General features: G+C 43.6%; 1 protein-coding gene across 1 annotated transcript; it reads left to right on the plus strand.

The window, feature by feature from the left end:
* Positions 1–1281: 1281 nt before the first annotated feature.
* ADNP2 (ADNP homeobox 2) lies at positions 1282–22154 on the plus strand. The gene is made up of 4 exons (XM_056854481.1): positions 1282–1359; positions 12537–12656; positions 14274–14363; positions 19149–22154. Exons 2-4 carry the CDS (start codon positions 12549–12551, stop codon positions 22152–22154), a joined length of 3204 nt encoding a protein of 1067 aa, XP_056710459.1. The 5' UTR covers positions 1282–1359; positions 12537–12548.
* Positions 22155–25716: the final 3562 nt, after the last annotated feature.

The following is a 25716-nucleotide window of genomic DNA, read 5'->3' on the forward strand; positions in this document are numbered from 1 at the left end:
TCGTTTTGTTTGATCAGAAAGAAAATTTATGTGTTACTGAAATCGTTTTATTGCTTTCAATTGTTAATCATTTCTTACATGGACTGTTTCGTATACAGCTGTTGAATAAGAGTTCTTTACCATGCTGAAATGGTTCATAAAGATGATGTAAGGTGATATAGCTCTGCCATTCTACAAAATTATTGGATTAGACTTCTAATTGCCATTCAGGGAATTGAAGAATTCCCATCATTTTTAGATGATTCCCAACAACCCATGAACAACCTTGACATGAACTTGTGATAGGGTTGTTATTTTAATGATCAGCTAGATAATTTAGATCATGTTTAGGGGGATAAATTAAAGTTTCTATTGAGTTGCTCCTTGGGTTGCTTTCTTCTATGATGGATGCATGAAGAAGACCCTTCTTTTACTATGTTAAGGTCCATGAGGTACTGCAAAGAGTGAACCTTGTGAAACACATTCATGCCCTAAAAGGGTTTGGTAGTTTGTTCCTCCAATGGAAAACAGCTTCTTGACATGGCTGAATTTGATTGGTTGTTGGATGTAAGGGGTGATTTCAGAAACCTGCTGATGCAGATAAAGCTTCCACAACATTCTATGCAAATGAGCAAGGAACTGCTGCCTGTTCACGTGGTCGCATCACGTTGAGAGTGACGTCACAAAGACCCCGCCCCCCGGGGATGACGTCACATCACAAAACCACGCGGGAGTTTCCACTTTAGTTTGTTGGAAGAGGTGCCAAAGCAAGAGGGGGCGGTTGGGGGCCACAGGTGAGCAACTGGGAAGGAGAGGGAAACTCCCAGGAACTCCTGGAGCGCATCCCAGGAGCTGCCCTCCTCACACCATCCTTCCTGGAGAGTTGGTGCTGATGGAGGGAGCCAATGGGAGCGGTGGATCAAGCGCCTCCTGATTGGTCAACCGCCTGGTATGCAAATGAGCGGGGGACGTCACTTCCTGGGACAAATCGAGCGCCATTTTCTCTTTCTGGCCCTGGAAGGAGGGAGGAGCGGGCGGAGGTAGGTAGGTGGGTGGGTGGAGAGCAGCAGCAGCAGCAGGGCTTCGAGCGCCTGTCCTGAGGTGGGGAAGCCGAGCCCCGTCGTGCAGGGCCGGCCGGCCGGCCGGGCGCCCAGCGGGCAGTGATGCCGGCGCTGCCGCCTCCTCCCGCCCCGGTGCGGCTGGCCCAGTGAGCGCGGGGCTCCCGCCCCAGAGCAGCAGGCGGAGCCGGGCGGGGCTGCTGCTGCTGCTGCGGAGCGAGCGGCCGACAGGCCAAGCGGCTGCAGCGCGCCCGCGCGCCTCGGGGAGGCGCCAGCGCAGGAGCCGCGGGCAGGCAGCGGACGCCCCCTACAGGCCGGACAGGTAGGTGCAAGCCAGCCGCGGCGTCTCGCTGCCGCCGCCGCCACTCAAGGTCCCGCCGCCGCCGCCCACGTTGGAGGGAACCTCCTGCTCCCCACATCGCGCCCTTGCCAGAGCGTCTCTTTCTCTCCCCCCCCCCCACTGGATGGCCCAGGCTAGCCTGACCTCGTCCGATCTCAGACGCTAAGCAGGGTCGGCCCTGGTTAGTATTTGCATGGGAGACCACCAAGGAAGTCCAGGGTTGCTGTGCAGAGGAAGGCACCGGCAAAACCCACCTCTGTTAGTCTCTTGCCTTGAAAACCCCATAAGGGGTCGCCATAAGTCAGCTGCGACTTGAAGGCACTTTGCACACACATAAGGATGTGATCCCCCTCCCAAATGATCTGTATTTTGGATATCAGTTACCTGGTACGATGGAGTCCCATAATACAGTGATTTTGACCTATTAACTGCTGGAAGCTGTTAATAAAAAAAATTAAAATAAAATAAGTAGCGTCACAGAGGAAGGGGCTGGCAAACCGCCTGTTAGTCTCTTGCCACGAAACCCCCCCTCCAAAAAAGGGGGGTTCCTCACCGTGCAAGCTACGGCGGCAACGGAGAATCGCCAACACCGCGCAAAAAAAGGGGGGGCTTTTTCTCTCCTCCTCGACGCCCGCCCCCGGGTCGGGGCTGCGTTCCCGTGGGCGGGCGCGCGTGCCGTGGACCCGGCGACTCGGCAATGCCGCCCAGGCCAATGCCGGTCGCGGGCTTCTCCCCGCCCCGCGCGCCCTCCGTTCTACCCCCGCGTGTGCAGAGAGGCTGCCATCAGGGATCGAACTCTTGGGGGAAATGTCACAGTTTTTGCAAGGAACAGGTGCTTTCTTTTCTTTATTGAGCGGGGGTGGGGGTGGGAAAGAGGACTAGTTGTTTGGCCTGCTGAGAGCTGATGGGAAGTCCAGCCGTGGCTCTCGGGTGCAGAGAGGGATGCGCTGGGGCGAGTTCCTTACCGAGCGCGGCTCCCAGATTTGCACGGTTCAGAATTCGCGTCTGATTGGACCCACGTCCCCGGGTTCTTGCTCAATGCTCTTCGGTGAAACCAATCCTATCATGTGTGCAGTCTGAGAGTGATTGCCAAGAGCCTTCGAGATAAGATAGAAACGTAAGACTTGATATTTGGAAAATAATGAGATAATACTGGAGGGCATGTCCTGGATGCTTGACCCAACGAGATTTGTAAAATCTATTACTCTTTCCCCGTTTTCCCTCTTCTCCTTTGTAACCCCGAATTTTTTTTTTTTTAAAGAAATCTTTTGGAAAACCCAACACAATTATTATTATACAGGTTGAGCATCCCTTATCCGGACTGCTTGGGACCAGAAGTGGTCCGTATTTTCGATCTTTCCCTCTTTTGGTATATTTTTGCATATACATAATGAGAGGGGACCCTCTCGTAATAATAATAAACACAAATTTTGTTTATGTTTTATATATACTTTATACAGATAGCCTTAATATAATTTCAAACAATATTTTTAAATAATTTTATGTACATTGAGCCATCATTGGCACTGCTGAGGGCCTGCGAGTAATGCCTGGATGCCAGCTCAAAGGATCCGTTTTTTTGATCAGTCCAGATATCAGCTGTCCAGATAAGGGATGCTCAGCTTGTATTATATTGCAATACATTGATCCAAACCACAGACTTTGGATTTCAGAATCATAGTTTTCCCCATCCCTCCCAAGTAATCATACATCCGGCTGTAGGTTTGCGCATATGCGTGTAATACCTTTCATCAGGACTGACCAAAATAGTACAAAGCAGTATGCAAGCTTTCAAGAACTCTTCCCCCAGGCTGGATATTTAAAGGGGAGGGTGCAAAAAAAAAAAAAGGTTTCAGGCCCCATAAGGCCTCTTGTCTACATTCAGTGCGGAACGACAGGCAGATTGGAATAGAGAGTGCAGTGCTGGGAGGAGCTTGGTATCAGGTTGCACTTTTGGCTTTCTGGGAAGAAAGGAGAATGGCAGCCTGTAGTATAAAATGCATTTTAAAAAAATTAGTTGAGCAAATGTCTTTTCTTACACTGTGGCACAGAGTAAGTGGTGATACGCAGACACATAGCTGTCAAATCGTCTGTGCTATGTAGCCCTTGACCTTGTATATCAAGTCACCTTCTTTCACTCCTGTGTGCTGGTGTTTCAACCTTATTGAATTTCTTAAATAAATGCCCTTTCCAGGGCAAGCTCAAGGGTTTTCAGCACCCCGGGCAAGCTCTGACATTGCCCCCTCAACCACATTCAATAGAGAGAAAAGTCAGAGGCCTGCAACGAACTTTTAGTTCATTTACTTTAAAATGATGTAGCGGCAGGAATGAAGGGTGGCAAAGACCATTAGCGAGGAGCATGGATTTTGCTGCATACGTTAAATACATGTTATATAGAATGGAGGTAAAAAAAATGTTCTTAATAAAAATGAACATGGTTCTTGTACCACCTGAAAAGACTGACTTGTTTTTATTCTAGCGCTGGACTTGTTCACAATCAGGGTTGCCAACTGCCTGGAGAAGAGATGTTCCGTTCTTTTAATAGAGGCTTAATGGGATATTATTTACTTCCATGCCATGAGAACATTCAGCTGCCCGTTCCACACGTTAAGCCTCTAGTTAAGGGAGAGGACATTTTCCTCCAGCCCTGTTGGTAGCCCAATTTATACAAGCTTACGTGAGTTTTTGTTTTTAAGTTACACATTCAAGAGGGACAAGATTTCTGTTTATATTATTTGGTGGGATTTTTTTGTTGGTAATTCCACCCTGATAATAAGTTATGGGGAAATCAAAAGCTTGTAGTGGACACGAAATAATCTAGGGGAGCATGGCTCAAGAGAGAAGCCTGTATCTTTTGTGCAGCTGCTTAGAGGGAGGGAGGCTTCTTTTCTGCTATTCAGGAAAGTCGTAGCTAGATTCTGATGAAGGCCAGTCAGGTACCCTAAAGAATCTACAACAAGGATAAGGTTTACAGTCCAGTCAGATGGAGCGTGCACACACACAAGGTTGCAGCTCAGCTAGTTTCTCCCTCTCAGACAAGACCCAGGAGTCAAGAGCAGCGGCACACAGAAACACCCTTGCAGTGGTGGCCTTTGCAAAAGAAGCTGTGCCACTGCTGCAGCTCTAGGGAAGGAAGGAAGAAGCACCACCAACGCTGTTTGCCTGCAGGCTGAGGAAGCTGCTTTTATCATCTTCACCTAGGCAGGCTAGGTTGGTGGGAGGGTGCAGACACAGGGTGAGCCAGTGTGGTACAGTGGTTAAGAGTGGTGGTTTGGAGTGGCAGACTCTAATCTGGAGAACCGGGTTTGATTCCCCACTCTTCCATATGAGTGGTGGACGCTAACTCTGGTGAACTGGGCTGGTTTCCCAAATCTCCCCATGAAGCCAGCTGGTTGACCTTGGGCTAGTCAAAGTTCTCTCTGAACTCTCTCAGCCCCACCTATTTCACAAGGTGCCTGTTGTGGGGAGAGGAAGGGAATGAGATTGTAAACTGGTTGGATTCTCCTTAAAAGGTAAGAGAAAATTGGCATATAAAAACCAAGTCTTCTTCCCTCCATCTCTTGTGTCAACCCCACTGCTAAGCATGCAGCTGCAGACGCCGACCAGGTAAGGGTGGATTATGGCACGGCCAAAGATGGAGGATTGTCTCATCATAGGGTTTTCAAGGTAAAGGTTGGTCAGAAGTGGTTTACCAGTGCCTCCTTCTGCGCAGTACTAACCAGGGTTAGCCGTAGTGGCACTGCCGTTGTTTATTAAAGATCCTCCACCAATGTCACCTTCCACTACTGCTGCTGCCCAGTAGCTAACCTTCAAGGATTCCTCTGCCCCCATCTCCATTGGAACTGCCTGTTCTCTTCTGTGGATGTGGCCATTGATCCCTTAAGGGTGTGGATGCATCTTCGTCTGGTGTCTCAGCTGTGACCATTCCGTCTTGAGTGACTCTGCTAGGAGTTTAGTCTCTTGATAGAGTCTAGACCCCTTACGGTATTGCTCTCAGCTTCCCTGACGCAGACAAACCCCCTCACCACGTTAAGGTGTGCATCCAAAAAGGGGATGCACCTAGAAGCTAAAATGACTAAACTGAGGCTGTCATACTTTGGTCACATTATGAGAAGACAAGAGTCACTGGAAAAGACCATCATGCTAGGAAAGGTTGGGGGCAGCAGGAAAAGAGGAAGACCCAACAAGAGATGGATGGACTCAATAAAGGAAGCCACAGCCCTCAATTTGCAAGATCTGAGCAAGGCTGTCAAATACATTTTGGAGGACGCTGATTCATAGGGTCTCCATGAGTCGGAAGCGACTTGACGGCACTTAACACACACACACACACAAAGATGGAGGAGGAGGAATTGCTCAGTGTGGGCTTTTGATGGCCCTCAAAATATGTTGCCCTAGGCAACTGCCTACATTGCCTTTTTAGTTGGCTCATCCCTGCCTCTACCTCATTCCCATTACCTTTGGCAAGTGTAGTTTCTCCTATGCACATTTGGCTTATCTTTTACCTTTGCTTTTCTAGCTGGAGCTATGTGTGAAACAGGTCTCATTTCTGAAAGGGCTGTTGTGGAAAACTGATTTTTATCCTGCCTGGCAACCTACGTACATCTTCCAGTACCATCTGGCTACATTTCCTAGTGCCGTCAGTGCTGAAGCCCTCTCCCCCCTTGCTCCACCTACTATCTATATAATATGTGATGGCTGCAGTTTCACGCCAGGCAGTCAGGATGCTGTACAGTCAGAATTAGCTGTTCCAGACCTTCAGTCAATATATTCAGTATTCCTATAGCATGGCAACTGATACTGTGTGTGTGTGTTAAGTGCCGTCAAGTCACTTCCGACTCACGGCGACCCTCCCTATGAATGAAAGTCCTCCAAAATGACCTATGTTTGACAGCCTTGCTCAGATCTTGCAAATTGAAGGCTGTGGCTTCCTTTACTGAGTCAATCCATCTCTTGTTGGGTCTTCCTCTTTTCCTGCTGCCCTCAACTTTTCCAGTGACTGTCTTTTCCAGTGACTCTTGTCGTCTCATGACGTGGCCAAAATACGATAGCCTCAGTTTAGTCGTTTTAGCTTCTAGGGTCAGTTCAGGCTTGATTTGATCTATAACCCACTGATTTGTTTTTTTGGCAGTCCACGGAATCCGTAACACTCTCCTCCAACACCACATTTCAAAGGAATCTATTTTCTTCCTATCAGCTTTCTTTCACACCCATACATAGTAATAGGGTATACGATGGCATGAATTAATCTAGTCTTGGTAGCCAGTGACGCATCCTTACACTTCAAAATCTTTTCTAGCTCCTTCATGGCTTCCCTTCCCAGTCTCAGTCTCCTTCTGATTTCTTGGCTGCAGTCTCCCTTTTGGTTGATGGTGGAGCCAAGGAATAGAAAGTCTTGAACAATTTCAATTTCCTCATTGTCAACCTTAAAGTTGTGTAATTCTCCTGTAGTCATTACTTTTGTTTTCTTGATGTTCAGCTGTAGTCCTGCTTTGGCACTTTCTCTTTTAACTTTCAGCAGTAGTCGTTTCAAATCTTCACTATTTTCTGCCAATAATGTAGTGTCATCAGCATATCTCAAATTATTAATGTTCCTCCAATTTTCACTCCACCTTTCATCTAAATCTAATCCAGCTTTCCTAATTATATGTTCTGCATATAGATTGAAGAGATAGGGAGATAAAATACATCCTTGTCTGACACCTTTGCCAATTGGAAACCATTCCATTTCTCCATATTCTGTTCTAACTGTGACCTCTTGTCCAGAGTACAGGTTGCATATCAAAATGATCAGATGTAGTGGCACACCCATTTCCTTTAAAACCAGCCATAGCTTTTCATGATCCACACAGTCAAAAGCTTTGCTGTAATCTATGAAACACAAGCTGATATTCTTCTGAAATTCTGTCATATGCTCCAGTAACCAGCGTATATTTGCAATATGATCTCGTAGTGCCTCTTCCTTTTCTGAAACCAGCTTGAACATCAGGCATTTCTCGTTCCATATATGGTAACAGCCTTTGCTGTAAGATTTTGAGCATCACTTTACTTGCATGAGAAATTAATGTGATCGTCTGATAGTTGCTGCAATCTTTGATGTCTCCTTTCTTGAGAATTGGAATGTAAATGGATCGTTTCCAGTCTGTGGGCCATTGTTTTGTTTTCCATATCTGTTGGCATATTCGTGTCAAGATTTTGATGGACTCCGTTTCTGTGGCTTGGAATAGCTCTATTGATATCCCATCTGCTCCAGGTGATTTGTTTCTCCCGATTGCCCTCAATGCAGCTTTCACTTCACTTTCTAAAACTGTAGGTTCTTCTTCAAAAGATTCTTCTTGGAAAAATTTTTTTATCCTTTCATGTCTTCTGTATAGTTCTTCAGTGTGTTGTTCCCACCTTTTCTTTATTTTGTCCTGTTCAGTTAACGTATTTCCATGCTGATCTTTCAGCATGCCTAACCGTGCTTTAAATTTCCCTTTGATTTCTTGGATCTTGTGGAACAGATCTCTTGTTCTTCCTTTTTTGTTGTTCTCTTCTATTTCTTTACACTGGTTATTATAATAGGTCTCTTTGTCTCTACGTGCGAGTCGCTGGAACGTTGCATTTAGACTTTTGATTTTATTTCTGTCACCTTTTACTTTTGCTTCTCGTCTATCTCTGGCAATTTTAAGAGTTTCCTCAGACATCCATCGAGGTTTTTCTTTTCTTTTGGCTACAGGAACAGTCTTTGCACATTCTTCCTTGATAATATCTCTAGTTTCCACCCATAGTTCTTCAGGTTTACATTCACTTGAACTCAGTAATGCAAATCTGTTCCTTACATGGTCTTTAAACTCTTCCGGAATATTGCTTAGTTTGTATTTTGGTGCTATGAATGTTTTGGTGTTTTTCTTAAGCTTTACCTTGATTTTTGATATTAACAATTCATGATCTGTACTGCAGTCGGCTCCTGGTCTTGTTTTGGCCGAGAGAATAGAGCTTCTCCATCTTCTGCTTCCAATTATATAATCTATTTGATTTCTATACTGGCCGTCTGGTGAGGTCCATGTGTACAATTGTCTATTTGGTTGCCTGAAACATGTGTTTGCAATGAACAGATTGTTGTCTTCACAGAATTCTACGAGGCGTTCTCCTGCTTCATTCCGTGCTCCTAGCCCAAATCTGCCAACAACATTTGATTCTGCTTCGTTTCCTACTTTTGCGTTCCAATCACCTATGATTATCAGCATATCTTGTTTAGGTGTGTGATCAATTTCTTCCTGAACACTGGCATAAAAACTTTCAGTTTCTTCCTCATCCGCATCTGTAGTTGGGGCATAAACTTGAATTATGCTTATGTTGATAGGCTTTCCCTGAAGTCTGATTGATATTATTCTGTCAGACTTTGCATTGTAGCTCGTGACTGCCTTTGCTACATCTTGCCTCACTATTAAAGCAACTCCACTTCTTCTCTTTTTGTCATTCCCTGAATAAAACACTTTGTAATTTTCTGATTGAAAATGTCCTAATCCAGTCCACTTTAATTCACTTACTCCCAGGACTGAAATGTCCATACGTTCCATTTCTTGGTTCTTGTAGGTTATCCAGGCTGTGTGACCGTGGTCTTGGTATTTTCTTTCCTGACGTTTCGCCAGCAGCTGTGGCAGGCATCTTCAGAGGAGTAACACTGAAGGACAGTGTCTCTCAGTGTCAAGTGTGTAGGAAGAGTAATATATAGTCAGAAAGGGGTTGGGTTTGAGCTGAATCATTGTCCTGCAAAAAGTATCAAAGGTAATGTGCTAATCATTGTCCTGTAAGTATCAAGATAATGTGCTAATGAGGGTGTGGTATGTTAATATGGAACCATTGTATCCTGAAGTGATCTGTTAATGTGTGAAATCCAAAACTAATCTGCATGGCTATTGTGGACTATAGTCTTTGTTAGTCTGGAGGTTTTCAGGACAGGAAGCCAAGCCTTATTCATTCTTAAACTCTCTTCTTTTCTGTTAAAGTTGTGCTGATGTTTATGAATTTCAATGGCTTCTCTGTGCAATCTGACAAAATAGTTGGTAGAATTGTCCAGTCTTTCAGTGTCTTGGAATAAGACCCTGTGTCCTGTTTGTGTCAGTCCATGTTCAGCCACTGCTGATTTCTCAGGTTGGCCAAGTCTGCAGTATCTTTCATGTTCTTTTATCCTTGTTTGTATGCTGCGTTTTGTGGTCCCGATGTAAACTTGTCCACAACTGCAAGGTATACGATATACTACTGCAGAGGTGAGGGGGTCTTTTTTGTCTTTTGCTGATCGTAGTATCTGTTGTATTTTCTTGGTGGGTTTAAACACTGTTTGTAGGTTATGTTTTTTCAAAAGTTTCTCCATCCTATCAGTGACTCCTTTAATAAATGGCAATAATACCTTTCCTATGGGAGACTGTTTTTCCTGAGTTTTCTGATTTTTGTTTGGTTTAATGGCCCTTCTGATTTCATTTCTGGAATAGCCGTTTGCTAGCAGTGTGTGATTTAGATGATTAGTTTCTTCCTTGAGAAACTATGGTTCACAGATCCATCTTGCATGGTCCATTAATGTTTTGATTATTCCTCTTTTCTGTCGGGGGTGGTGGTTGGAGTTTTTGTGTAAGTAGCGATCTGTGTGAGTTGGTTTCCGGTAGACCTTGTGACCTAACTGAAAGTTAGGATACAATGGTTCCATATTAACATACCACACCCTCAGCACATTATCTTGATACTTACAGGACAATGATTAGCACATTACCTTTGATACTTTTTGCAGGACAATGATTCAGCTCAAACCCAACCCCTTTCTGACTATATATTACTCTTCCTACACACTTGACACTGAGAGACACTGTCCTTCAGTGTTACTCCTCTGAAGATGCCTGCCACAGCTGCTGGCGAAAAGTCAGGAAAGAAAATACCAAGACCACGGTTACACAGCCCGGATAACCTACAAGAACCGATGAACTCTGACGGTGAAAGCCTTCGACAATGTTCCATTTCTTGTTTAACAATTTCAAGCTTACCCTGATTCATGCTTCTCACATTCCATGTTCCTATTACATGCGTCGAACAGCTTCGGACTTTCCTTTTGCATCTATTCATGTCAACCACTGAATGTCCTTTCGGCTTTAGTTCAATTGCATCATTAAGAACAGCGCAACTCGTACTTGTCCTCTGCTCTACCCCAGTAGCAGATTGAGTGCCATCCGACCTGGGGGTCCCATCTTCCAGCACTATATCTTTTTTCATTTTGGATTGTCTCATCATAGGGTTTTCAAGGTAAAAGTTGGTCAGAAGTGGTTTACCAGTGCTTTCTTCTGCGCAGTACTAACCAGGGTTAGCCGTAGTGGCACTGCCGTTGTCTACGAAAGATCCTCTGCCAGTGTCACCTTCCACTACTGCTGCTGCCCAGTAGCTAACTTTCAGGGATTCCTCTGCCCCCATCCCCATTGGAACTGCCTGTTCTCTTCTGCGGATGTGGCCATTGATCCCTTAAGGGGGTGGTTGCATCTTCGTCTGGTGTCTCAGCTGTGACCATTCCGTCTTGAGTGACTCTGCTAGGAGTTTAGTCTCTTGATAGAGTCTAGACCCCTTACGGTATTGCTCTCAGCTTCCCTGACGCCGACAAACCCCCTCACCACGTTAAGGTGTGCATCTAAAAAGGGGGACTGATGCTGTATCCAAACCTTTTTTTTTAAATTTGAGACCAGTATTCTACACAGCTGCTGCCAGATTTCCATCACAAGCAAATTTTGTCAGCAGATATGCCCCAGTTTCTTTCTTTCACCCTTGGAATTTAAATGGGACATAAACACCTGCCTTATCTCCGCGATCCTGCTTTACTGTTCGATTATAGTGTGAGGCAGTTAAAAAGGTACCTCCTATGCAGTGGCATTCTCGACTTCATGGAGTATTTGATCATGACTGACCCAGGTGCTTGATAATATCTTAATGGCCAGTTTACCAATGCCCTAGCCCCGCCATACTTACTCCTTTAAAAGTATTCTAATTTTTGTTGCTTTTAATTTAAGCATGACATGTCGATTTGTTTCAAGAGAAGAGAAGGACGTGGAGTTTGAGTTCATATTTTGAAGTGCCCAGTTCCCAATGGCTTGGCAATTTGGAAAGAGGTAGTAGTCACAGAACACACCCTAGAATGTTATCAAAAATAAAGCATCTTGGGGACTTGCTGTTGTATGACCTTAGAATCGTGACTGGGAAGGAATTTGGAAGTATGTGTAGAAAGTTTTGGGGATATATATAGTAGTTTTCCAAAAACTCATGCACACATATTGTGTATGTTCTTCTAAGTAGCTTCTGAGATCTTAAGGTTGTGTATACCATTTGTGAAGGGCATGGGATGGAGAGCGGCTGTTGCTGCCTTATTGTAACTTTGCCACAGATTGATTCAGTGGTATCACATAGTGCTTGTATTGCTTTTTCCCCAAGATGTAGCCCTACCCTTTTTATTGAAACAGCTCGCTTGTTGTTTTGGTGTTACGGTTCATGGCAGCATGGTTAATGTATGTCATGCCAAAGAGGAATTATTTGTCTGAAATTCACATATTGCATTTGGAAGTCTCTCATGAAATTATTCTAGATGACGAAGTGTGGTTCGCAAAACTATTCTGAGCATAAGCGTGATGCTTCGAGTGATGCTTTTCAAGCAAAATGAGTGCAGTTTTTGCAGGGAAAAGGTCAGCTTGTGGGGTCTTCCTTCTACTGAACAACTTCTGATTTGAGTTTCCTTGCTAATGCGTGAATTGAAGGATGGCACCTCCCCCTCAGGAATAAAGAATTCTAACGGTAGCAGTAATGTAGGGGTGGAATTTTGTTGCTTTTAAATACTCAAATCTTGGATGATTCACATTTAATGTAGCACCCTGGTATCACACTGTGAGGTACTGTGTTGATTTGCTGTGTTGATTTATATTATGGTGCATATAGAAATGAAGTAAACAGAATGCTAATCTATGGTAGATGTAGTCTGCTGTATAAAGTGTTACTTGATGATGAGGTTGATCAAAAAATTACCCATTTACCAAAATATGCTCAAGTAAAAGTCAGATTAATCTAAATTTTTAAGATGCACATGCACTTTCTGTGGGATGTATTCTTAAACAAGTATACGTGTTCTACTTACATGGTTCTGTTCTGTCTTCCAGGAAAAGTTCAACATGTTTCAAATTCCTGTTCAAAACCTTGATAATATAAGGAAGGCTCGGAAGAAAGTGAAAGGCATCCTTGTGGATATTGGGCGTGATAGTTGCCAGGAAATACTGCAGGTAATGAATACCCACTTCATGAGACCTGTAAGCATTTTAAGGTTTTATTTATTCAGTTCTGTGTGCTGGAGAAGTCATGGCAGCATAGATTTCTCACCTAGAGAGCAGTGATTAGTAGGATCCTACTAGAACTGTGCTTGGAAAAAAGATGTGAAGAACGCATACATTGGTCATGCATATAAGTTCATGGGTTCAGTTTATAAAGTAATTGCATTAGTATCAAAGTTGGTGGAATAACCCTTGCATAAACCTGCAAGTGTTAACAGCTTCCGTTTAGGGATTTATTTGGAGGGTACTATAATAACACTTAAAACTTTTGAGAGAGCTAAGTGGTAATACTGCATATTGATATAGGTCAGTTACGTATACATTTAATGTATTTATATCTCATCTATCTTCACCTATTCATCCAGGTCACTAAATGAAACATTATGTATATAGTACAGAGTTCATATTGTGTTTTCTTATAAACAAACACGCATAAAAGAGGATGTGATTTGTCCAGGAGATGCTAATATTCTGCCTTTGCTTAGCAAGCAGCAGTGTTTATTGAATGCTTTTTTCAACCTTTATAAAACTAGAGAAGGAATTGTACTGTGGTGTGTGTGTGAAGTGCCGTCAAGTCGCAGCCGACTTATGGCGACCCCTTGGGGTTTTCAAGGCAAGAGACTAACAGGTGGTTTGCCAGTGCCTTCCTCTGCACAGCAACCCTGGTATTCCTTGGTGGTCTCCCATCCAAATACTAACCAGGGCTGTATTATGGTAGATCACTATATATGAATATGACTGGAATGAGAATCCGTGTCTTGTCCGATAATGGCAAAAGGTTCAAGCAGGCCAGCATTATGCATATTAACTGCACAAGCAATTGCAGTATATTAAAGAACAAGTATAGCCGAAATAGTGACTTCGCTATTTATAGGAGTAGCCAGATATTGCTCACAGTTCTAGATACATTCAGGCTGGCCGGGTCTCCTGCCCTTCCTACCACCGCTCAACTGGGCAGCAGGGGGAAAATGGGGGGGGGGAGGCATTGGCATTATCCCAGTGCCGTTATGTCACTTCTCGCATGACCGGCCATGGTGTCGTCAGCTTGGGTGAAATCTGTGGCTAGAGCATTGCCGGTGACAGGATGATGTCGCAGTGTAGCCAGCACGAGCCACCCTGGACAATGAGTATATACCGCTGGTTTTCATTTTCCCTGGATACAGCACCAGCATACTGATGGTAAATATGTATAAAGTGTATGTAATTTCTTTCCTAAACATAACTGGAAATGTTTGCTGGGTGCAATATTAACTGGAGTTTAGGTCAAAGGATCCATCTGTTACATGTTATCCACCCTGCTCTCCAAGAAGGTCAGGATGCGGTTCACCCCTCCTCCATTTTATCCTCACAACCCCCCTGTGAATTAGGTTAGGCTGGGAGTGGGTGAGAGGCTCCAAGGCTCTTGGAGTCTGATAATTTAATGACTATGTCATGTTGTTTGCTATGACTGTGAGTCAATGCAATAAAAGTATTGGTTTGACTATGCTCTGTTATCTGTCTTGATTTTAATGCAACTATATAAAACAGCTTATCCTTCTACTATTCTTACCAATATGTGTTCTTTCTCAGACTCTGAAAAGCTTTGACCCGGGAGAAAAATACTTCTACAACACTTCATGGAGTGATGTCTCTCTTTGGGAATCTGCGGCCAAACGAAAAGTATGTACATCTGCCTCTGTTCTAGAAGATGATGTCTGGAATCCAGAGCGTTACTTAAGTGATCCTAAAGGTTTGTGGGAGCCCAGGGAGGATTTTCTAAAAATCTCTTTTGCTTTGAACAGCAGTTACGGAGGCTGGCTGGCTTCCACATGGTATTTGGCTATGCAATGTTTCCCTGTAATATGAGCAAACCATGTGGAAGCAAACCGTACAGCAACGTGACCAAGCACTCCTGGGTTTGGCCAGTATACTCACACCATTGGAAGCTAAATAGAGCTTTATTAGAGAAATTTTAGAAAAAGAATTTTAAAACATTGTATACCGTTCTTTGAAGGCAGATACCATATAAAACAAAACTAGTTCACTAGCTGAAGTCCTAAGCAGCGTAGATGGTCCTTGATGCCTAATGTTTCCAGAGCTTAATACAAAATCTTTCTAGCATCATGGAGCGCGGGGCGGGGGTTGGGGAAGGGAACAAGGGGACTGACGAAACTTCTCACTAACAACTCCTATGGAAAACATTGACCATAACCTGCTGACCCCCCCCCCCCCAACTAATCATAGAGCTGTCTTCACCGAACCTTCTAGGCGCTGCTGAGCAGGCCGCCCCCTCTCACTGGAACATTCCGGGAGCTGAGCGAGCCGCCCCTACCAGCTAGAAGCTCACAGACGCAACTGATGATTTAAATCAAGTCAGCCTGAGAAAACGTCCTTGAAGCAGGCTGTTATCTGGAAACGGCTTGTGCGCCTGTGAGAGGCAGAAATGTTAGAACAGGCTAGAAGATTCCTACAAGACAACTGAAAGGTGCTCAGAGGCAGACTCTTTTGGGCTATTGAAAAAGTGATAGGGTTGTTGCTAGGCAACTATCCTATGCATTTCCCCCAGTTCTTTTTCAGTTCCTCGCTGCAGTAGCTGTTGAAAAGAGAGGAGCCTGTGCTATATGTGATGGGGGCGGGGGGAGAAGAAAAGTGTAGCATGAGAGCAGTGAGGAAGCGCATGCAGTAGGACTTGATTCTAATTTTTCTCTGCTGATAATGCATATATTATTATTTATATATGTTTTATATATATTTATTGATATCCATCAAATTCCAAAGCTATAGATGAATTTGTCCTTAGGGGTTTATAGAGAGATTGAAAAGCATGAGGGATAGAATTGCGCCCTGTGGAACTCCACAGGATACTCCCTGCAATGATGGTAGCTGGTTTCCCACAGCAACTGTTTGAATCTGATCAGGCACTTGGAGGCAGAAAAAGGTATCAGGATGTGTGCTATACTGGTTCAGATTATTCCTCACAGATCTAGTACAATCCCCTGCTCTGCTCAGGATCAGCCTAAACCATCCCTGACAAGTGTTTGTCCAGTTGCTGGGCGAAGACTTCCAGTGAGGGGGACCCTTCCCCTCCATAGGCAGCCAGTGCTGAACTACTCTTACTGTAAAAAAACAACACCCTAATATCAAGCCCCGGTACCTTTCCACCCGTAATTTAAGCCCATTATTATGAGTTCTATCCTCTGCTGTCAACAGGTGCTGCTCCCAGCCCTCCTCTAATTGATAGCCTTTTAAATATTTAAAGAGAGCAATCACGTCCTTCCCCAACCTACTCTTCTCCAGACTGAACGTTCACAACTCCCTCAGCCTTTCCTCGTAGGGCTTGGTCTCCAGACCCCCGATCATCCTCTTCGCTCTCCTCTGCACCCGCTCCATTCTGTCCATGTCCACTAAGCAGTCCTGGGTTTTAACCTTCAGGCAGAAGTCCACTGCTCAACTTTAGTTTGTGCTCCTAAGGCGCTCAAAAGTAAATCTGAACCAATGCTAACCTGAATATTTAGTCACCCTTGCAAGTGTTTGTGATCCAGCTGACATGTGATCCAGTTTCCATGGCAGTACTATGACATTGGTGACAAGCACAATATTTCATAATTAATTTTCTGAATACAGTGGTAGGAGTCCACGTTGTACCTTACTTGAGCTATGGTGCTGTTAAAGTCCACCTGAAGATGATGATAAAGGAAAAAGATCTAAGTAGCTATTGAGTTTCTTTTAATAGAATCTATACTTATTGAGCTATCTAATCAAGTTAATGATGTTGTGTAAAAAGTTAAAGGAGGGAGGAGACTGGTGAAGAGATGTGTCCATGTGATTGCCATCTGCAATACTACAATGATAGCTGCAGATTGTTCCCTGACACTGAATGTGTCTTCTCCATAGACTTACTGGGAAATAAATGTTTGCCCCTGAATATCTACATTACTTTCTTTCTTTGGGGCACACTGCTCAGAACAGGGAGCTCTCAATCCAGAGGGTATGGCATATGCTGTTTAGGTCTGTTACTCAGTGGACGAGAGCCAGCGGGGTGTAGTGGTTAAGATGTTGGACTAAGACCTGGGAAACCCAGGTTCAAATCCCCACTCTAGCCGTGGAAGCTTGCTGAGTGACCTTGGGCCAGTCACACACTCTCAGCTCTGACCCTGGCTGATATTTGTATGGGAGACCTCCAAGGAATACCATGGTCGTGACACAGAGGCAGGCAATGGCATGCTACCTCTGAATGTCTCTTGCCTTGAAAATCCTATGGGTTCACCGTAAGTTAGCTGTGGCTTGATGGCCAAAACACACACACCTCAGTGGAAAGGGGGTCAAGTTAGAAGAAAAATGGGACCGCCAATCTAGCAGAAGCACCTTTCATGGTACTTGTGAGCACTCAGAAGCTAGCATAGAACCCTCTGGGCCCTTTTACATGTAAGTGCCGTCTGCAGTGTCAAAATATTTGATTTCTTGCTAGGCATCTTTTTCCTTTGTGCCCAAATTGGGTCCTGTGCTGGAGAACCCATGGCTGTATCTCTCTTCTTCATTGAGCCTATTAAGTGTAACATACCTACATTGTCCATGTTTTCCCCCCACCCCCCAAAAGTGAAAAAGTGGTTGTATATGTCTGTGCCAAACATGTCAATATTTCTTAGAGCTGACCATCTACTAGAGAGGGGTTAGTCTAAAACCTTAATTTGGCAAGTGAGAATGTGATAAACTAACATTTTTTTTGCCTAATAACTTATTTAATTTGTATTTTGCTTCCTCCAGCCTTTTCTGTTGTATCAAGCTAAGGTACTCATGTGGTGAATTCTTGGAGGTTAAAGAATTCAGTTGTCACTTTTAAAAAGAGCAGAATTATCTTTGCAGTGAAGTAGAATCTCGTGTGGAAGGTCTTATATACCAAAAAGTTGCTCTTTTCAATATACTTACAAATAATTTTTATAATAACGAAGCAGTGCAATTTCTCACCTTGGAGGCGTATATTGAAATACTTGAGATAAATGCTGGATCTGAAAATCAGTAAAGGCATATGTCTTCCATATAATGGTGGTAAAGCTGTAGATCTTTTGGTATATGATGATGTATCTCATTGTGTTAAAGGTCCTGAAGGTCTATTTTCCTTTTGTGCTCAAGAACCTTTTGCTTAATTATATTGTAATGATGGGCTTTCCAGCCCAAGAAATGGTGCTTAACCTATTAGTAGCAGCAGGAACGCTTTGTGCGCTACTGGAAATATCAGTCTGTCCCTACCAAGAATGACTGGTTATTAAACGTCTGGGGCATGATGAACATGGTAACAATGACAGCTGTACAACAGTCTAAAATATAAGCGGTTGGACCAAATGTTGGTAGCCCCCTTTAAGTTATATGTAGAGAGAATTACATTCATTATTGTTCATAATGTTAATATTACGAAGAATTTATTTTGACTTATACTTATTTATGGTTATATTTACAATGGGTTATCTATATATTTAAAAAATTAAATAATTCTGATGTGTACAGAGAGATCTCTTGGTCATAAAGCCTTCCCCGTCCACTTAAGTTTCCTTCTTTGAAATAAATGGAAAGCCTCCACACGCACACCTGGGGATTCTGTTCAAAGGCACTGATTTTAAAAGCCCAGTCTTATGGAACCAAAGAGATGAGTGAAGCAGAGATGGATAAAAACGCTGGATTAGCTAATTTCATTCTGTTAAAATTGCTTTTTAAAAAGGGGGCATCTTCAGCTCGCATATAAATTTATGCAAAGTTACCTGCATTCTATTGCTGGCAGGATGTACCGGGGGAAGGGTGGATTGTCCCTGCCTCTCTATGGTGTGCTTGCAGAGCGGCAAAAAAGCCTGACTCCATCGGCTGGAAGCACTGGTGGCTGTGCCCCCCCTTCCTGTGTGCTTTCTGGCTTGGCCCTACATAACCAATTGCCAGGCATATTATCTTCCTTCATGTTTTCTGGCTTGCCCAGGGATTGTGGAAGGAGACAGAAGCCTGGATGGGGAGGCATTGCCAGTGACCATAGTTACTGTGGCAGCAGAGTCTGCAGGAGCTGAGAAGATACAGGCTGATGAGAGAAGGACAACTCATGCAACCTTTTTTGCGGGGGGAGGTCATCTGCTTTTATGTATAGCTGTATTCGTTAGGAGGTCGTCTTACATTCAGGTTCATCTTTTTCATAAATTCAGTAAGCGTTGGTGAAGCTTGGCATGGGTGTTTTTTATTTCAATATGTAACGTTTTTAATATATATTGGAAACCATATTGTGGATAAAATTTCAGATAAGAGTAAATGAAAACATACATCATTACAGAAAACAAACAAACACTACCCACACACAACAGGAATCCTATCTTTCCCAGTATTGAGAGAATAGTGACTTTTTGTACTTGCATGTTCTCACAGTTGGCATCAGTGTGCACTTTATAGATAGCTTCTGAAGTAACTCTCCTCTTTTTGTTCTTGTTTTTACAGAGATATAGAACTAATCCATACTGCTGTAGCCTGTGCAAGTTTTCATCGAAATTCCTTACTTCTTTCAAAAACCACTTGAACCGTTACCATGAAGATGAAGTTGACCAAGAATTAGTTGTCCCGTGTCCAGAATGTGCATTTGCTTCTCACACCAAAATAGTGGGAAAACACCTTCGGATGTTTCACTCTAAGAAAAAAATACAAAACTATAGCGTGAGTGGCGGCATGAGGCAATTCCGCAGCGATTCCGTCAACTTCATCTGTCTGAAATGTCAGTTTACAGACACATTGTATTACAATACAAAGAAACACGTGCTGGTGACCCACTTCCCAAATCTCATAAACACATATTGTGAGGACAGGCTTGACGAAAGCGAAGAGAATTTTACGGATCACTACTGTAAAAAATGCAATGCTTTTGCTAACAGCCGGGATTCTTTAATTTATCACGTCTTGACATCTGAAGTACACAAAGACTTGGAGATGATATTGAGGCCTGCAATTTCAGTGCAGCCTAAAAAGCCAGGACAAGCGAAGTCATTGCCGATTGTCAGTATAGCTCCGAAGCCGTGCGCGGTTGGAGCTAGTCCACCATTAATACCTACAACAGCCTCCGCGAGCTCATCTCCTGCCACATCTTGTGTTCAGCTTTCACTTCCAACAAGCAGTCAGAATCAAGCCCTGGTGCCTGCAAAAGCAGTTCCAAATACAGTTGGACCACTGAGCGTTTCAAGTGCCTCCAGCAGCATTCAGTGTACGACCCCCACGACTTCGGTGGCTCAGTCACGCATGCAGCTTGTGTCTGGCCCCGGCCCAGGAGGTCAGAATAAGGTTTCTCTCCAGCCTGCAGTTTCCCAGCCGGTCTTTGTTTCTCCTCGGCTTCCGATGAAACAGCCTGTGAGGCCTGGGGTCTTCTGCCTGAACCAGCCCGCCGGCACCATCAACAGGGCCGTTCCTCCAGGAGTCCTTTCATTTAATCGGCCTGTCAGGCCTACCCTGCTCCCGGTGAATCAGGCGGTTAGGACTGTCAGCAGTCCAGTTATGCCTGGGGCTCTCCCTGTGACCCAGCCAGCTGGGTCTCTAAATAGACCCATTGGGGCCAATGCTGTTCCGGTAAACAGATCTTGTGTGCCCGGAGTCCTCACTGCAAACAGGTCTGTGGGTGGTTTGAATCGACCCAACGGTCCTGGGATTCTTCCAGTGACCCAGACGATCACACCGGGGGTTCTTCAGTTCAACCATCCTGTTGCGCCAGGGGTTCTGCCTGTCAACCAGTCTCTCGGACCGGGGATTCTTCAGTTTAGTCAGCCTGTTGTTCCTGGGGTTCTGCCTGTCAACCAGTCTGTCCGACCAGGGGTTTCTCAGAACGCTACTTTACTGACTGCTGGTCCTCTGCTTCGACAGTTAATTCCAACTGGGAAGCAAGTTAACGGGATCCCTACATACACCCTTGCACCAGTTTCAGTTACTTTGCCCGTTCAGCCTGGTAGTGGGGTAGCAACAGTTACATCGCCTCAAGTGCCCGTTCAGCTGATGCAGTCTGGCACAGTTAACCAGCTGCCTCAGCCTCTGGCTACTGTGCCTTCTCCTATGATCGTCACTTCTACTACCAACGCCCTTGCCAAGACTTCTCCGTCTGCTTCTGAAGTGAGCCTCGCTCTCAAGCAGGCAAAGCAGTGGAAGACATGCCCTGTTTGCAGTGAGCTGTTCCCGTCAAATGTCTATCAGGTGCACGTGCAGGTAGCTCACAAATTCAATTTGCTGAAGAAAAGGGTTACTCAGGAAACTGCTAAAGTGGCCGCCTGCGCGCCTTTTTTGAGGTGGTTGAAAGACAAGACAGTTAGGTGTTTCTCTTGCAAATGTTTCCTTTCTGAGATGGAACTTATAGAACATCTGTTCAAGCATGGGTTATCCTGCCTGTTCTGCACCAGTACCTTCCATGACTTATCAAGCCTTGTAGATCACACCAGAAATGTACATAAAGGCAAAAAGAAGCTGCACACGGATTACGATGAGAAAGGGTTTCAGCTGGAGAGTAATTCCGAAGGGGACCTCCTGTTTCCTCACTTTGACTACAATATAACATCATCGGAAGAAAAACTTCGTGGAAGAGAAGTGCACCTAGCAATCCTCGCTGGGGTAAATTCAAGGACACTTATTCCTCTGTACATAAGACTGCAGCACGAGACTGCCGAAACAAATAAGGGTAATAAGAAAGTCTCAACTTGCCCCTTCTGTTACGGAACGTTTACCAGCAACGGAGCCTACGAGAGCCATTTGAAGGAGAGGCACCACATCATGCCGACTGTGCATACCATTCTCAAGACTCCGGCTTTCAAGTGTATCCACTGCTGTGGGGTATACACGGGCAACATGACCTTGACAGCTATCGCGGTACACTTGCTTCGCTGTCGGAGCGCTCCCAAAGACAGTGACCCAACTGTGAAAATGGAGCTGGACCCTGACGTGAAGAAAGAGCTGCCGCTTGTGAATGGTGAAAAGCATGACCCCGTGACTCTTCCAACGAAGAGGAAGCAGTCTGATCATCTTTACGCTATTGCAGAGGACCAAGACGATGAGGACCAGCCGTTCCTGATTATAAATAGTGGTACGGCCCAGGTTCCGGTAAAGGAGGTGAATTTTGTGCCTTCCAAACGACAAAAGACTGATAAGATTGAAACAAAGGGGCAGCCTTCAGTGGACGGTCTTCATATTTTAGCACTAAATCCGAAGCCATTCCAGCATAGCTCAAATGATGTTCAAAAACGTTTCCTTGCAGATTACTTTCATAAGAAGCCGTATCCTACTAAAAAGGAGCTAGAACTATTATCTTCTGTTCTGGGTGCATGGAAGGTTGATATTGCATCCTTTTTTGGGAGAAAGAGACATCAGTGTCTAAAGTCGATAAAAACTCTCAAGCCATCTGTGCTTTTGGGCTTCACAATGTCTGAACTTAAAGATGTAAAGCACAGTTTGATCTTAAAGCGTGAATCAGAAGAGGTGTAATTTTTTTAAAAATTTTAATATAAGGCAGTCAAGATTGCATACTACTTAGTTCAACAGTTGTCTTATTTGGTTCAGTTTCTTGTGACTTATTAAAAGATTAGTATGCAGTGCCTCGTTCAGTTTGGGCAATTGTTCATTGTGGCAGTAGGGGTACAGTATAGCATACCTGAGGCTTTATTCTTTTGTTTCATATATATATATATTTTATGAAGTAGTTTTCTCCATCATGTTTTTTCAATACAACTGTGTCACAAATGTCCTGGTTGTTGTTTTCCTTAGTATCTATGGCTCTAAAATAGTATTGTTTTGATAAAATATCAAAACAGGTTTAGATGGTGACAATAAATTACCCTCTCCTAAAATTAAGGCGGTCACTTCAAACTCAATCTTCATATTGCCTTTCAAAAAAACTATCTAAATGACAGTAACAAATTTAACAGTCTTTGTTAATTTAAAGCACTGTTGGCTCCCTGTAGGTGGAATGGGAAGGGTCAGGCAGGACTCTTCAAGTGCTGTGTCTGAACTTTTCCTTTACTCGCACGGTGTCGAATTGGAAAAATTTGCCCTGTTGGATAATTTAGTTTAATCTTGCTTGGGTTGTAATGGTTGTTTTCATCTCTAACATAGGCTGGGTTTAATTGAAATGAAATGTCAATAGGAATTCTGAGGGTTTGCTGTAGTTTGAGACAAAGAGCAGTATCGTTTTTCCTAAAGTTTCAGATTTCGTTGGTGCAAGTAAGCCGTTGCCAAATCCTCAACAGGCTGCAGTGCCTAAATAGGGATCCCTTAATCTGGTATTATTTTTGGCAGGGCATTCTCTGCTGGTGTTGAATACTATTCCAGGAACAAGCTTGCATGCATCTGCTACCCCCTAGCTGCCCTTCCCGTAAGCTGATGAATGTTTCAGGGCAGGATTTGTAATAACTGCCTAACACTTCTCCTTCTGGCTGGGCTATTCATGTTTGGAGAAATAAATAAAAAGTCAACTTCAGCAATGCCAACACAGGAACATTTTTCACTGGCCAGCCTGCCAGGACACTGGTTTGTAACATCTGCAGTCTGATTAGGATGATGTGAAAAGTGCCTGAGAAAATACACCGAGTACGGCTCAACATTTTTCTTCACTAATCAAAAAGCAGTTGCAGAACCGTGAGCATAGTTAAGCCTATTTTAATTTGCCATGGTATTTCAATCAGTGCTGAATGAGATGTCTTACCATCTTTACAGCTGCTGAATCACTATTGGATGCATCACCCTGCATATGACGGCCTCACCTAAACTTAGGCTGGGGACTGAATATAGCATGTGTATTCCTTTTCAAAACAAAACGTCTCTGAAATGTAGAACTGCTTTTGTTACTGCTGTTTTGACTTTATTTTTGGGGGGCAGCAGTGTGTGTTTTTGGTATTTTTTAAATCCCAGGAGACTATCGCTAATCTACTTTAAAATAAGTAACATTAATTCAACTCGAATAGGACACACTGTTACGCCACTGTAGGATCAACAGTGAGGCAAATAATGTTTTTGATGCGCTAATGTCACATTGTTTTCTAATTACTAACAAATCTCTTCTGCGGCGAAGAGATGTTATTTTATTTTGGTGAAACTGCATGTAAATAACTCTGTACATATTAAGCAGTTACATTGCAAGCTGTTACATTTCTATAAATGTCAGAAAAATTTTGAGAGCTTTTGGTTTGGTTTCTGTTTTTTTCATGCAAAGGAAGAGGACCCAATAAGGGGCCCTGTAATCCATCTGTCAGTGGAGCAGCTCAACCTAGATTGGTCACATCCTCTGCACCGGCATTAAAACTCAGAGTAATCCAGGTGCTTGAAATATGCAGTTATCTTGTATCCCATCATTGATTTCCACAGATAAAAGGGAATGTCTGTCACGTGTGTGAAATTAACTTTCTGAGTGCAGACCCACTTTGCTCCATATGTTGTTTATGGAGGGTCTATTGACCCCCCCAAAAAAACCAATCAAAGGCTCAGGAGGGCAAGGGGATACGTGTTCCAGATCTGATAGGACGCTAGGTTCTATCTTTAGGCCTCACCTTTTCATGTGTGGGTTGGAGCCAATTCCCATATTAGAAAGTCCTCATGGCTGTCACGAGGATTTTAGACCACGCATATACAGGGTTAGGATTGAGACTGTAATACACATGGAAAATGGACTCCTGCAAAAAACCAAAACATTTGTGTCTGTTGTACCAGAGATTGGCTAGCTATGGTTGTAAAACAAGCATTTGGTTCTCTGTTAGGTAAAATGCTAGTATCCAACTAAATTGTGGTAACTTTGGTTCCACAGCAGTTGCTCTGCATTGACTTAACATTCTGTTACATCTAACCTGAATGTATAAAGATGAAAGGATAGGCAAAGTAGTCTTTTTCTACTTGATAACCCCCCACACCACTCAACCCTGGGAAAGTTTGCATGTCTGAGGAAACTTTAGACTAAAGAAAGCGATATTTAAGAACTGAAAAGGGCGCAAGACTACAGGTAAGAAAAATAATGAAAACTATTCCATAATTCTTCGCATAAGATCATAAGGATTAACAACTTCAACCAAAAGATCAGTTATAGCAGCAATAGGAACAAAAAAAGAACTTAACAGTACAGTTGTAAATTATCAGCTTGTATTGGAAACCAAGTGAGCAAATAAAACCAAAAGAAAGAATTTAAAAGAATAGGAACTCAGGGAACCTGAGAGAAAAAGATAACAGAACTCCTGTGACAAACTTTGAAAGAACAGTGATGGTAAGGAGTAAAACATAAAACTTGGCAGACCAAGTCCCAAGAAGCCACGAGAAGAAAGCGAGTGGTCAACACTGCCAAATACTGAAGAAAATTTTTTACCCCCACTTCCTGATGTGGGCAGCTTTCTTTGAAACAAGTGCTTTATAGTTTCATGGTTTGAAAATAAAGGCACCATACAATACAGGGAACCATGTATGTAAAGTTTTCATTAAATTTCACATTCCAAGAGCTTTGGTCATTTTGATTTTGGCATTATATACAAAAGTTTTAGGGTATTCATCAAAAGGGACCTGAGACCAGTAGCCCCTAAAACATTACAGCAGTCAGCGCAAATTATTGTTTTCTGCAGCACTAGAAAGATGCTTCCACTCCTCCCTGTTCAAATATAGTGTATTTCTCCTCAAGATGTTGAACAGATCCCAGACCCATTCATTAAGGACATGAATGCATAGTTTTGGTCCTATTGCACTTAAATTGCCACAGAACATTAAAAAAAAAACAGCACGTGGATTAGCAGCAAAACCCAAAACAAAATAGAAAGTGTACATTTGATCTTATCTTTGTTCATTCCACTAAAATTATTAATCAAACTGCAGATGGATTTGTGCATTTTATGACTCCAAATTCCCAAATTAAATTTAAACAAAAGGTATAACATTCTGCTGCTTATAGCCAATCCAACCAGAGAATATATTTAAAAAAATGTTGTTCACACTTGGCTGCCCCCCCCCCCCGCCGACTTAGAGCCCCAGATGGGTTCTCCCTTCCTTACAAGTGTCTCCCCTCCTGCCTTTTTGCCTT

Source organism: Euleptes europaea, chromosome 8 (genome assembly GCF_029931775.1).
Source record: "Euleptes europaea isolate rEulEur1 chromosome 8, rEulEur1.hap1, whole genome shotgun sequence".
Taxonomy (NCBI): Eukaryota; Metazoa; Chordata; class Lepidosauria; order Squamata; family Sphaerodactylidae; genus Euleptes; species Euleptes europaea.